Here is a 14,272-nt window from a genome sequence, read left to right on the forward strand (position 1 = left end):
TGCTTACCTCTTTTTCCCAGGCCATATTTATTTTCAGATAGTTCCTGGGATAAATGCAATGCAGGTGCCTGATATAATGGCATGGTATATAATCAAGATTGGATAATTTGGTCAGATACATTTGATTCCTTGATAATGTGCTTAATGTATCAGTGATATTTGAAAGGCTGAAAAGGCAGATTTCGCTAAATCACAGTAATGTAATTGTTACATAAAAATACAGATAATATATAGCACTCCCATGGTAAGGTGTAGCTCATAATTTTGCCTATTTTTCTGATAAAACCAGGGCCATATGTAAACAGATGTATACATACATGATAGATAGATATAGTTTAATATATTTTTTCCATTCTCAGTTTTATTATTTATTTGTTGAAACTCAGCTTGGAAATCCTATGAATTATTTTACTTATAAACAGAGAGATCAGGGGTAAATTGAAGTCAGCTCTGTGTCAGTAAGGGTGGATTTGTTAAAGGCATTATGGGCACCAGGAGATATGCATGTGGCTTTTAAGTGGTTGGAGGGGCAGACAACAGTGTCATGCTGCCTCGGTTCACATCTGACCATCAATTATTCATGCTGGGAAAGAAAGAGAGCACCTGTGCTGTCTGAGCACTCTGTGATCTACTCAGACAGCAGGCAGATGAAACTTGTCCACCGAGTGTAGATATGCTGGTGTAAGCGTGTGGATATATTGTTCATTCGTGTAGGTGATGGAAGAATGCAGTATATTAAGTTAATTTCGTCATGCTATATCATTCCAGGTTCGACTGGGAAACAGAATATGACAATGACGCTGTTCAAATGTTGTTAGTAAGGAAGGCGAGTGATCCTCTGCAGATGATCAGCTGTGATCTTAGAGGTCAGACATTTAGATGTGAAATTTACAGTGTATTCTTGTACTTTATTATTTATTTAATACATTGCAGTATTGGCTATAGTTGTCAAGAAATGGAGAAATTACCTCAGATCAGTGGAGAAAAAAGATTACAGGTGGCCAGGTGGTCATCACTTAATTTCTTTTGACGTAGTGATTTTTACTGCAAAGCCAGTGGTGGAATCGCTGGGGGGAAAAAACTAAACAGTTGTCAGTGCCTGTCATGCTTTTATTGAATAAGACTTATGCGTGTGTGGTAGAGCATTTCAGGAAATGCTGGTTGTCAGGCAGTTTTTGGGTTGTCTGCCTGGAAAATGTGTGCTGATATAACAGCACTTTTTTTTAAAGAGTGAGAGATGATAACAAAGAATAGTTAGAGTTGCAGATTTTGCATTAATACAGCCAGGGAATCTCACAGAGGCATAAGAGATGCTAACCGCAATGGCGTAATGTTTCTATTGTTGAGGGGTTGAGAGGAGGGTCATGAGTAATATGCATAAAATAAAGTTTAAATCAGATGCAGTGCAGTAGTACTGGTATCGTTATTACATAATAAATAAATAGTTATTAACACTGACATCTAGAATGAACAGTTATTAATTTACATCACATAGACAGATACTGGCATTGGGAGGTTTGTGTCATAATTTCTGTTTAGTAATGGATTATTTAATCACTACTGTGGAGTGGCCTCCATTAATTTTGATAGAACTCATTTACACAACATACTACTACCCTATGTATCGTGTGGCCCTAGATAGCTGCAAGCAGTTTGCATAAAGTTGTGACAAATAATGCATTATTTGCTTTTGAATTTCTTAGTCTTGTCTTTGTTTTCTAATATATTTACACATTTTTCTGATTCTGCCTGTATCTTCTGATTAATAAAACATTGACCCATCTGATCAGTACCCAACTCAGTGCTTTTTCCAGTGAGTACTTCCAAATCTAAGAAATTCACCACTTAAGTCTGTGCTGATCTGGTTATAACCTCAGCAATATTGCTGTTGAGTTTCATTCCCAAACTGAAGTCACCTCTTTGTGTGTGTTTTATTGTAATGTATGTTATTGGAATTGGCTTGACTTTGTGAAAGACACCTTATTTACTGAAGGTTGATCCCAAGCTCCACTCATTTTTCCATACAGATGAGGATCCAGTCAATACCTGTGTTATCCTGTACGATATACCAGTAAATCTTTGGTTAATGGAGTTTTCTGCGGTGGCTGATGCAGTCTTTATAAGAGCACTCACTCTGGGTGTTATTTTTATTTTTTTTTATGACTTTTACCGTTGGGATTTTCACACTCATTAGATCACACCTGTGCTGGACAGAAATCAATGTGCAGCACCTGCATAATCATGCCAACTGAGCATGCTTAATCTGTCTAGAGTCCAAACAATAAGGCATGTTTTCTTTGAAATAAACTGAACAGGAGAATTCATGTGAAAACTGTAATGGCAAATTAAGTTTACCTGTTCAATTCAATTTTGTCATATGCATTCTGGCTTTTCACCATTGTACAGGCATAATAAAATGACAACCATACGTACTGACACAGAAATATACTGGTGCATAGACAGTCGATGAATGCTCATTAAACAGTGTTCAGTGACAGTATGTTAATTAGGCAGGAGCATGGAATGGAAAAGGGTTCAGGTTAAAGTACAATGTGTATATATAGATATGAACTAGTGGATTTGGAAACAATCCCAGAACCTTCCTGGATTTAAATCTGAACATACTTCACCCCTGCCTACATTCCATTAAATGACGATAGACAGCCAAGCCAAAATACAAGCATTTGTCTGTCTCTCTAACATGACATTTTTCTTGAGAATGGGTAAGAAATATGATTTAGATATGATAGCTAGTGCAAGGTGCATATGAGAAACTGACGACCACTCAAAAAAAAAAAAGTGGATGGCAAAGCAGTGGTCTTAAATCTCACTTTTGTGAAAGAGTCTGACAAACATGCTGAGCAACAGAATGAGCACATTATTCAGCTGAACAAAAAGGAGTTCAAAAGGCATATTTTATGCTTCCGTTTACACAAGAATGGCAAGGTTCTCTTTACCCATACCAATGTTGTTTTTGCAGTTGTGATTTTTATTTGTGAGATTTATCTGCATTTTGCCCAAAGGGGGAACATTGGAAAGATGACAGAAGGAGCATCTTCTCAGTACAAGTATCACTGAATAATAACTGCTTGCTAGCTTTTCTGAATGCACAAATCCTGACAGGTGAAGAAGGACAGGGCTTGGATTTCAGCATGAAATTTCGGGTATGCTGCAGAATTGGTTATTTCTGCATGTCTGACATTTGTAACGTGAGATTTTCTTCCAGACCTTTGTTGGTGAGCACAATCGGATAAATCGGTCTGCTTTGCGCCAGTGCCAGATAGAATTTTGTCCTGTAAGGAAAGTATGCAGCAAACAAAACAATGATATTGAATAGCACATTGCGTTCTCTTAGGGAGGAGGACAAGCAGATGCCAAGATGGAAGAGGATTTGAACATTAAATGCTGGGACAGCAGCTTAATGCTGTGGTTGAGAATTTGCTCTTGAAGATAGTGAACCTAGACTGTGAATTTATTAAATTTCTCATAGCCTTGTTTTTATTGCTATTATTCCTCCCAAGCTGTTGAAATTCCTCCTTGGTGCCATCCTCTGGGGGAATCCATTTTTCTAAATCGTTGTTTACAGGTAGACGTGGACATTGGAGACCAATAAATGTTAATAAATAATGGTACAGAGAGTAGTGATTTTTAAGCTTCATGCAGTGCTGTGACTGAGCTGTATTCTAGTTCTCTGCTTGTCCAGATGCAGGAGAGGAAGACTGACAATGGAAATTCTCAGAGCTTGTCTCTCTGACTGCTGCATGTCACTCAAAGTGAGGAAGGGGGGCTGCTATGTCTGGCTCGCTCTTGAGCTCATATCACTGCCCCTAATGTCAGAAGATCCTTCAGTTTTGGAGCCACACACCTGCACTGGACTGGGAATGTTTTACTTCTTAACTTATTCACTGTTCACTGCATAGAATGTGCTATATAGGGATATGACCAGGGATTGGCCAAGAAGTGGCTGGAATAATATATGTTTTAGAGAAAACACTCTACAAAAAATATACAATATACAGTTGTTTTAAAATGTTTTTTGTTTTAAAATGTCAAGATCCAACCTAATGCTTGTTGACTTGCTCATGATCATTGGTTGTGAAGGGTACTTTTTTGAAATATGTGATTCATTAGTTTGATTAGAATTTGTTTGTTTTTCAGTCGTAATAGGAACCACAAACCCAAAGCATTAAAGTGGACATATTGTTCTCTAGGGGTCTAAAATGTCTCTGATATACTTTTGTGCCAATAACCCTGTTCAGAATGATCAGTGTCATTACCTGTTCCTCAAAACGTGTATAAGTCTCTGTTTACTTCAAACACTCCAATAGTGAGGAGCAGAAACAATGTTTTTAGGGGATTCTCTTCCTCCTCTGTTCTCGTTTTTTTTTTTTTTTTTTTTTTTTTTGCGCCATATTAATCAGAAAATTAGTTGTGCTTGTTTTGCTCTGTCTAACCTCACCTTCGTGCTCTCACATTAATGTGGGTCTAGTGCTGTGATTAGAGATACTCCCAATAGGAGGCAGGACCGTTCAAAAGTGCCTACCATCTACGTATCTAAGACCCAAAAAGTCTGAACATTTTATCCCATGTTTTCAGACTTTAATATAAAACTGACTGGGTTGATTTATGTCTCTGTTTGCTAATACTCTGAATTTTATACATATGTCCCCTTTAAGCCACACAACAGGAAGCTGTTACATTAAGTGGTTACATGTTTGTTACCTGAGGCCTGAACCTTTTTTTTTTTTTTTTTTTTGATAGTTTGGAGATGATTTATCTATTTATGGAAGAGAAGTACATGTGGGATTTTCCAAGACAAAAAAGAATGAAAGAAAACCTTTTCACTGATCATTACTTGGTCTCACAGATCTTTACAGTTTAGCTATTCAGAAATTCAGAACCATCATGGGGATGTTCCTTTAAGACCCGAAATGTGGTCTAAGAAACTGAGGATGATCAATGCTCAGTAGCCCAAGGCATCTTCATAAGTCTAAGTATACCATTTGAATTCTTTTTGTGTCTTTTTTTTTGCCTACATAGCATATGATCATGCCTGCACTGGGGTCTCTGTGCACTGAACCTCGATTTATATGGAGAGTAGCCTGTAGTACCTACTGCTTCTGCTGTTGATGTGTAGCGGCTTGTCACAAACCACTTGTGTATCATTATCTTCACCATCTGTAATAAAATAATTCCAGCATATTTAGGGTAACCTATACATTGAGTATTTGCAAAATGCTGAACCGATAAATTACACAGCACTGATGAGCAAGACTAATGTAGTAAGACACCACCCCCTGCTGGCAACAGAATTCAGTATTTGGCTGAAATATATATATATTTTTTTTTCCATTAAGAAAATACTGTTTACTGGAAGAAATGTTCTCCGTTTTTATGCAGATCTTTTAAAATCTAGAATGTGCACTTAGTAACTCGAGTGCCCGCAAACTCAAGTTGTACTTTTCCTGAGAAATGTATTCAGCTTTTATACCAGACTGCTCCCTGCTGGAGAAAGGTTGCATAACTTGATTTTGGGCAAATTGCAGTCTTTTTGAACTGCTTAAACGTAGCTGCATTTGTACATTGGAAAAATCCCCATAGTAATATCAGTTTAACATCCAGCATTGAGGGGCTTTCTGCTTTTGAAAAAAGTGACAGTATAATACAATAAAATAAACAAAGCTTAAATTAATAGAAAATATTACATGCTTCTGTCAGACAGTGTTATTGTTATGCATTGTTTGCAAATCAACTTGGAATATTCAGAAGTCTAATAGTTGTTGTTTCTTCTTATTGTTATTATTCATTCATTCATTCATTATCTGTAAGCGCTTATCCAGTTCAGGGTCGCGGTGGGTCCAGAGCCTACCTGGAATCATTGGGCACAAAGCGGGAACACACCCTGGAGGGGGTGCCAGTCATTCACAGGGCAACACGCATGCATTTTTGGACTGTGGGAGGACACCCACACGGACACAGGGAGAACACATCAAACCCACAACCTCCAGGTCCCTGATGTGTGACTGTGACACTACCTGCTGCGCCACCATGCCGCATCTTCTTCTTATTATTGTTATTATATAAGATAAAGAACAGCTTATTTGTTGTATGAAGTTGTGTATGTATTGGAAGTGGATGTATATTTTTGAAAAGGGGGCTTGGAATAAAATCTTAGAGACAGAACTATCCATTTTATTGAGATATGTGCATTGATTGTTTCTGTGTCTTTGGTATTTAGCCTGGCATGTTCCTGCGCCTATACAATCTTCATGCAGTGCCTCAGATACCTCCTGATCAGCCCTCATCCGTACCGTTCCACCTCAGCTTTCACCTACATGGTGGCACTTCATATGGCAGGGGCCTGCAAAGCATCCCCTCACACAGCCCTGATCTCTTTAACCTCAAGAGGTACACAACACTCAGCTCTTTAAAATGAATTATTCTAGTCCTTGGGAGAACTGTTGTTTTTTTGTTTGTTTGAAATGATGCATTCATTTTCAGAAATAACCATGGAAGAGGAGAATAGTTCTTTGGCTGGTTTGAATTGGGCACAGCTTAGCAGGCAGAATGTTCACTGTAACGTGCTAATCCTCATTTGCACATATCCAGAGTGTTGGAGAGCCATGCAGGAAAACTGGCTTGTGAAGAAGAGGTGAATGATGACACTCTTATAGATGTGTGGTATACTCCTCCAGAGGCTGCAGGTATGTATCTGCTTCTTACTGGAGTCCACAGAAAACACAAGGATGTACCATCATTTTTGATTATGTACAGGATCCCTTTGGTAAAATATTAGTGATTTTTAAAACCCATGGTGCAGACTACACAGCCTGTGTTCATTTTATGTTTCAGATCGAGAAGACACTAAAAACTCATACACAGGTAATTAAAAAAATATCTATCTGCTATCAGGTTGATCATTTCTGTAACCGCTGGTATTGATTTTACTCAAAAGCGTTCTGAACCATTTCTTTAATTTGGAAACACGAGCAGAATGTATTTCTTGTATGTTTTTACTATTTTTTTTTTTTTTTTTTCAGATCGGACATGTGGGCATACACTACAGCAGGTGTCTATTGCTCATTTGAAGAGGTCTACTCCACCTGTGGTTAGTCATGTTTGTGCCCGGGTGAAGTCATATGAGCCACAGAAACTGTACCAGTGTCTCAAACTGTTCTGTCCACGGTGTGAGACAATGTAAGCCTTACAATGCACTACATGTAGTAATAGAGATTTCCTGTAATGTGATTTAGGAGCATGTGTTTATTTCCAGTGTTGCAGTTCAGTTATATTTAGTAACTGTCTCAGTCAATGTATTCTGACCTTGAAAGGGTTCACAGGTGATATAACCCTTTTCCTCAAGTTCCCTGGTGTCTTTATGTCTGTAGCATGCTTTGGTCAAAATCCCATAAGGATCAAATGCCAGACGACCATTTTCATCCTTCCTGAATAGCCATTTTCAGAATGACCAGTGCACAACAGTGAGAAGCGATATTTTACTCTTATTTTAATCCATTTTCACACCATGATACCCAGATCAGGAGGCGGTACAATTATAATGAGAAGACCTATTACCTATAACAAAGTCTGTATTGTATAAAGTGTATTGGTTGACCTCTGGCCTACATTAATATTTCTGAATTTGAAATTGATCTGAATTTTAAAGACAGCAGGTAGTCTTGCTGTCACACAGCTCCTGGGGTTGTGGGTTCAAAGCCCTGCTCTGGGTGACTGTGTGTGTTCTCCCTGTGTCTGCATTGGTTTACGCCGGTTTCCTCCCATGGTCCAAAAACACATTTTGGTAGGTGGATTGGTTACTCAAAAGTGTCCACAGGTCTGAGTGAATGCGTGTGTCCTTGCGAAGGACTGACGCCCCCTCCAGGGTGTGTTCCGACCTTGTGCCCAGTGATTCCGGGAAGGCTGCGCACTCACTGCAGTTCTGAACTGGATAAGCGATTACAGACAATGAATGAATTAATATTTCACTAGTTTGCACAAGGTCAGTTTATCAAAGGCCATATAAATATAATTGAAATATAAATGAAATCTGATAAATAAATATATACATTTCAGATATATACAACTGATATATTGAAATTTCTGATTCTAATACTTCCGTCAGTGATTTAGCTTCATAAACCATTATATTTTCAAATGTAGGTAGAATACAAATGCAACTATATTTAGCCACATTCTTTATACTGTCTGGTTATAATAATAATATGTAGTGTACAGAGAACACAGTACAGTTCAATATTGTGATGATGATGTGTTGTTGATTGTTGTTTTGGATTAATATAGCCTCAGTTTTTGCTACATTCTTTATTGTAATATTTGGAGTGAGTTTTTCTAGATGCCCTTGACAGTGTAGAACTACAATGTCCTCCTGTCTGGTCAGTGGAGCTAAGAGAATTGATTGTGAGTGCAGGAACAACGAGGTGCTGATAATGATATGGTTGATCATGTTCTAGGTGTCATAAATAAAGCACCATTTTTTTATGTGACTCTGTTACAGAAAAGATGTCCCTGATGATGAGTCCATAGCTCAGGTGTTTCTGGAGACTCTCAGATGTAGCAACCAGCCCTGCAGTGAGCACTGGGCAGTCACCTCTTCTGTGGACTCCCCTCAGCTCAACAGAACCATCACCATGCATGTGTCCTGTGACATGGTGCTGGATAACTCTCATTCACAGCTGCTCTTTCTCCAGGGTGAGTGTGGCCCTGAAAGAGAACTGTGTTTATCAGTTTAAAAAACAACAAATTGAGAGATGTCTTTCATAAAGACAGATGCTTTACAAGACCAGCAAGCAGTCACTGCTTTTTTTTCCAGGTGTGACCCTGGACGAGATGTGTATAATATCTGGCTCTCATAAGAATGTTGTCCCTGTGTGGTCAGAGGATGGGAGAATGAAATTGTTAGACCTCTCTGCTCCTTTCCTCTTCTGTGGAGATAAGAGATTCTATGGGTAAGAATCAATTGCAGTATGTTTGACAATGCACTTTACCTACGAATCTTCGACTTGCAAACTTTCAAAGATGAGAATGTCAGTGTCAGAGAATGTCAGAAGCTACAGTGACAATTTGTTTAAATCATTTCAAAATGGTGTGGATAAATGTGTACAGTAGTCACACCCGTATGTCATACATTTGGGCCAAAACGACTTACAATCGTTCGCCTGGACGATAATTAATTTATTTAAATTTATTAATGTAATAATAATTATATGTGAAATTTTGCCATCTTACACCTGGACCCAAAATATCCAGGAAAATTGATTCTAAAAGGCTTTGGCTCAGATGGTATGCCATATGTACAGTTTCTTCCACCAAGTGTTTGTGCTTTTCATCACAGCTACTTTATGTTCAAGTATTGTGTAATTCACTTTAACCCCAGAACTACCCAATGTCAGCCAGTACATGTTAACAGCTGTTCCATTTTTTCAAGGAAAGCTTACAGGTTTTTGTTTATTCAAAGACTAAGTTGTCTTCATAGAAAACTTTCCAGAAAATATTTTTAGTGCTGAAGGTTCTTCTTTTCCTCTTACAGTTTTACATGATGTGCTCTTCTGTGTGTGTTACAGCTGTAAACAGTGCACTCAGTGCTTGTTTGTCGAACCTGAAGTTTCTGGAGTGGAGGTGTGGGATGAACAAGGTGTAGCCAAAGGTAGTGTGCCTCTTAATATTTATACCTTTTGACACTCTCCTTAGGTTATCTTTTAAACGTTATTCCAATGATAAAATGTACTATAAGTGATACAATCTTAATCTTTTTTTGTCCCCTCTCCCCCTCTCTTTACTCTCTCAGCTCTTGGAGTACAACTGATGCAGTATGCACTGCTGATGAAGTTTGAGCTTGAGGATGAGACCAGCACAGTTGAGGCTTGGCTCTGGGAGGATGCTGTAAGTGAAATGACTCTTTTAAAGCCAATGAGTGTAATCAAATTTGTATGTGTATCTGCTTCATGCAATATTCTTTTGCATTTACTTATTAGGAGAAGTTCTTTCATGTCTCTTATGCTGACATATCGGCCAGTCAGCATTTGCAAGACAAGGTGCAGACCATAATGGACACGCTTCAGCCACCAGGGAGTAGCATGGGTAAGATCACTGCGACCTGTTGTGGTCAAGATTACTGAATCAGTAAGACACTTGTAATTGTAAGATGTATTTGCTTAATGCACATTGGGTATTGTAGTGAGAGAATGTTAATACGGTTAGACTTAGTAATGCATGATAAAGCTTTTAAACACACAACATGAAATTAACATGAAGTAAACCAGCTGTGACATGTTTTATTTAATCAGTCTACAGGCTTTGCACTTTATCTTTGATTTTTCGATCAAAGTAGTCCTTTTTTTCCTGCTCCCTTCCCACAGAAGAGCGCCCATGGCTGGAACTCTGTCTCATTACCTATACTGCAAAGGAGAATGGCAGGACTCAAGTGTGCTACCAGATCAAAAACACAGAAAGCAAGAAGAATTTCTAGACTCCTCAATAAGGAATGACCTTTTTTTCTGACTTCATTTTTCCCTGAAGGATTCCAGTTTAAAAGCTACAATGACACAGCTACTGACAATAAATAAATAAATAAATAACCTCAGTGAGACATCTGACAAACTGACATATGAAGGTCAAATCACTAAAATGGCAACAGGAGGAGCTGAGAATGTGGGAAGCTTTGACGGATGAGTGTCTTTTTTTTTGTAAAGAAATGTAAATATGTTTAAATGGGATCTTATACAGTTTTGTGTGCAATTGCAAATTCATTTAATGAACCTGTAGTTCCTACAAACACACAGACTGTCTTTATGACTGGTCTAAATCTGAAAATATGGGCAATAACAAGCCTTGTCAGAATGTGCTCAGTACAAGTTTTTCCTGTTGCCATTATATATCTCCACATACACCACATTGTGAATGAGAGTGGCAATATTATGTGTGTACACTTTATTTTGTTTTTATTTAGTATTCACCAAATTGAAAGTTTACATTTTTTCTTTGGATCTAAGGAGACACTGAGGGTTTCTTTTTTTTATGTCTACTACCCATATTGGAATGCTGTCTGCAGTTTGCCTGTTAGTGGTGCAGAAATCTTAGTTTAATCCATAGTAGGAAAAAGCACAAATTATACAAATTGAAGGATGTTCTATACTCTATATCACTTTTTCATTTTAAAACATGCCAGAATGTTCTTGAGTCAGTTTTTCAAGAGCTGACCAATGAGGGTGGTGTTTTTTTTTGCCATTGCCTAACACATCAGTTCCTTCTTTCTAAAAATAAATAAATAAATAAAATAGAGGCATGCCTGATGCATTGGTTCTCCTTACTTTGCTCTGCTCTACTTGCTTTCACGTTTCTTTAGCCCTTTTATTGTCAGACACTAACAGCAGACCACGAAAGAAAAATACACCTAAGACACTTGCTTCAAAAGACCTGCCAAACAGCTGCAAAGCCAAAATCGCCTCAGACTGCTCTGACACCTTTGATGGGCTAAAATAGGGCTGAACGGTGAACAAAATGTGCTGCAGTTTCGAAATCATTCATCTGATGTGGGTGAAAATGTTTTTTAAGATTACAGCTGACAGTTTGCTGTGTTGTTCTTTTGATCACATAACTCTGCCATTGCAAATCCCAAATAATGCAGCCCTGAGGGAGCCAAACAGTTTACATTTTCAGCTCGCCTCCCAACCCCTGAACAAAACAATCTGCCTCAGGGTCTTCCATTGCTTTTTCTTACTCTTTTTTTTTTCTTCCTCTCACTTTTTCTGTCTGTCTTTCTGGAAACGCCTCCTACTGCACTGCTCGTGTGGTGTTAACACCTTCTGCCTACAGTGTGTCTGCTACAGGTACTAGGGATAATGTAGGGTCTCTGGGGACTGAACTGATGAGCACTCACATAGTAGAGAGCTCAGAGGCACATTTTAAATCATTTCCAAAACATGGCCTATTTTGTTAATACTGCCTTGTTAGCTAAATCTTATAGGAGTTTTCCTCATACTTTATTCTGTTTTCTGAAAGTCTATATATAATCTCTTTTGAAAACACCTTATTACATTACTACTAGTTCATTGTTGCACTGATGGCGTTTAACATTAAAACTCACTGTCTCAGTTCTCTATGCAATGAGTTTTTTAAAATACAAACTATTGCCTGTCCCATATTCTCACCCACTTAAGTTCAGAAAGAGAAGTTAATGAGCTGATTATTTGGATTGAAGAAAAAAACACTATGTCCAGGAAAATAAAAGTGACATTATTAAATATCATGTGTTCTCCAGAGCCGTTCTCCAGCCTCACTCTGAACACTGATGTGGCACAGGGCTGTGTTCAGAATCCTCTGCTCTTTGCTCTGTTCAACCGTGACTCTGATTCTGAATAGCTCTGACATCATTATTAATTTTGCAGATGACACAACATTGGTCTGCCCAACTTACAGCACTGTGTTCTTCCAATAACCTGTTTCTCAAAACCAAACAGCTCATTGTGGACTACTGGAAAAAGAACAATGCACACTCTCCAATCTACATCAGTGGAGCACCTAGTATATTTAAAAAAAGGTGCTGCTGCAGCACCTTTATATCTTGTCAAGACTGAAAAAAGGATCATCTGAGGTCCTCACAAAGTTTTACTGGTGCACTATAGATAGTATCCTGAACAACTGTATGACTGTATGGCAGCTCCACTGTGGCTGACAGGAAAGCCCTACAGAGCATGGTGAAGAGTGCTCAGTGCTTCACTGGTGCTCAGCTCTCTGCCATCAGAGACCTCTACAGGCAGCACTGTCTGAGCAAGGTGGCGAACATCATCAGGGACCCCTTCCACCCTAGTCACACACTGTATAACCTCCTGCCATCCAGGAGGAGGTAGAGGGCCAGAATCACTCGGCTCATATCCAGCATCTTCTTAGCAAGCATCCCAATGCTGACCTCCACCACTGCACCAGCATGAAAGGACAATACTGTAGATACGGCACCAATTTAAATATGTTCTATTTAGTTTAACACTTCTGCTGCATTCTTTTACATACTTATACATTCTGTTTTCTGTAACAATTCTCTATATTTCTGCTGTACATTTTACTCCCTGTACATATCTATATGCAAAAAGCTAAATTAAATGCAACTATGCTACTATATGTATATATATATATATATATATATATATATATATATATATATATATATATGAAATACTATATAGATAATATCTGTATATCATTGCTGTCCAACCAAAATCATTTATGTCCATTTTTGTCTGTTTATTTCATTTGAACACAGCATCATTTTTTAAAAATTACATGAATAATGGACAAACAGAAATGTTCAAAAATTACTTTGAATTAAATATTTTACACCGACTTACACTGAAAGTTAATTCTGTGAAGTTGCTATTAATTGGAGATGCGTGTTTTTCTTTGTACAGGAACAATATTTTGCCAAATGTTCATATATAATACGTTTGTATAATACTAACTAGAGCCAGAGCTAAAACTAATCCTATTACAATTAACTGTTCCATAACAATTTGCTTAATATATATGTGTGTGTGTATACTGTACTTTGTCACCGTGATAACTGTGTAATTGCCTTGTGATAAGCAATGAAAACATTGAACCTATCGATCTGTCATTTTAGTGTGGGAGGTTTCATGGCTAAATTGGAGCAGCCTGGTGGCCAATCTTCATTAATTGCACATTGCACCAGTAAGACCATGTGCATCCAATGGTTCAAACATTGAATCCTGAAGGCGGTGCCGTGTATCAGGACGACAATGCACCAGTACACAGCAAGACTGGTGAAAGATTGGTTTGATGAACATGAAAGTGAAGTTGAACATCTCCCATGGCCTGCACAGTCACCAGATCTAAATATTATTGAGTCACTTTGGGGTGTTTTGGAGGAGCGAGTCAGGAAATGTTTTCCTCCACCAGCATCACGTAGTGACCTGGCCACTATCCTGCAAGAAGAATGGCTTAAAATCCCTCTGACCACTGTGCAGGACTTGTATACGTCATTCCCAAGACGAATTGACGCTGTATTGGCTGCAAAAGGAGGCCCTACACCATACACCATACTAATTATTGTGGTCTAAAACCAGGTTTTCATTGTCCAACCCCTGTATTTACAAGTCATTAAAAGTAAAGCATGCTTATTCTGAAAGGCATATTTATCAGTAAAGTTAAACTGCAGCAGATTTGGCCATAGCTGCACTGCATTTGTAAACATTCGTCTGCATTTGTTGTGATTTTGGCTCTGAGAGTTTTGTGGGTGTGC

At 38.3% G+C, this 14,272-nt stretch overlaps 1 protein-coding gene across 1 annotated transcript in view; it reads left to right on the forward strand.

Moving 5' to 3' along the window:
- pot1 (protection of telomeres 1 homolog) overlaps nucleotides 1-11,258 on the forward strand; it is a 43,668-nt gene extending 32,410 nt beyond the window's left edge. The window contains exons 11-20 of the mRNA XM_066669023.1: nucleotides 6,239-6,408; nucleotides 6,610-6,704; nucleotides 6,853-6,882; nucleotides 7,041-7,197; nucleotides 8,516-8,709; nucleotides 8,831-8,966; nucleotides 9,582-9,664; nucleotides 9,806-9,900; nucleotides 9,993-10,098; nucleotides 10,377-11,258. Of these exons, the coding sequence (XP_066525120.1) occupies nucleotides 6,239-6,408; nucleotides 6,610-6,704; nucleotides 6,853-6,882; nucleotides 7,041-7,197; nucleotides 8,516-8,709; nucleotides 8,831-8,966; nucleotides 9,582-9,664; nucleotides 9,806-9,900; nucleotides 9,993-10,098; nucleotides 10,377-10,486 (1,176 nt within the window). The 3' untranslated portion in view covers nucleotides 10,487-11,258. The remainder of the gene's footprint in view (nucleotides 1-6,238; nucleotides 6,409-6,609; nucleotides 6,705-6,852; nucleotides 6,883-7,040; nucleotides 7,198-8,515; nucleotides 8,710-8,830; nucleotides 8,967-9,581; nucleotides 9,665-9,805; nucleotides 9,901-9,992; nucleotides 10,099-10,376) is intronic.
- Nucleotides 11,259-14,272: the final 3,014 nt, after the last annotated feature.

This window comes from Hoplias malabaricus, chromosome 4 (genome assembly GCF_029633855.1).
Source record: "Hoplias malabaricus isolate fHopMal1 chromosome 4, fHopMal1.hap1, whole genome shotgun sequence".
Taxonomy (NCBI): domain Eukaryota; kingdom Metazoa; phylum Chordata; class Actinopteri; order Characiformes; family Erythrinidae; genus Hoplias; species Hoplias malabaricus.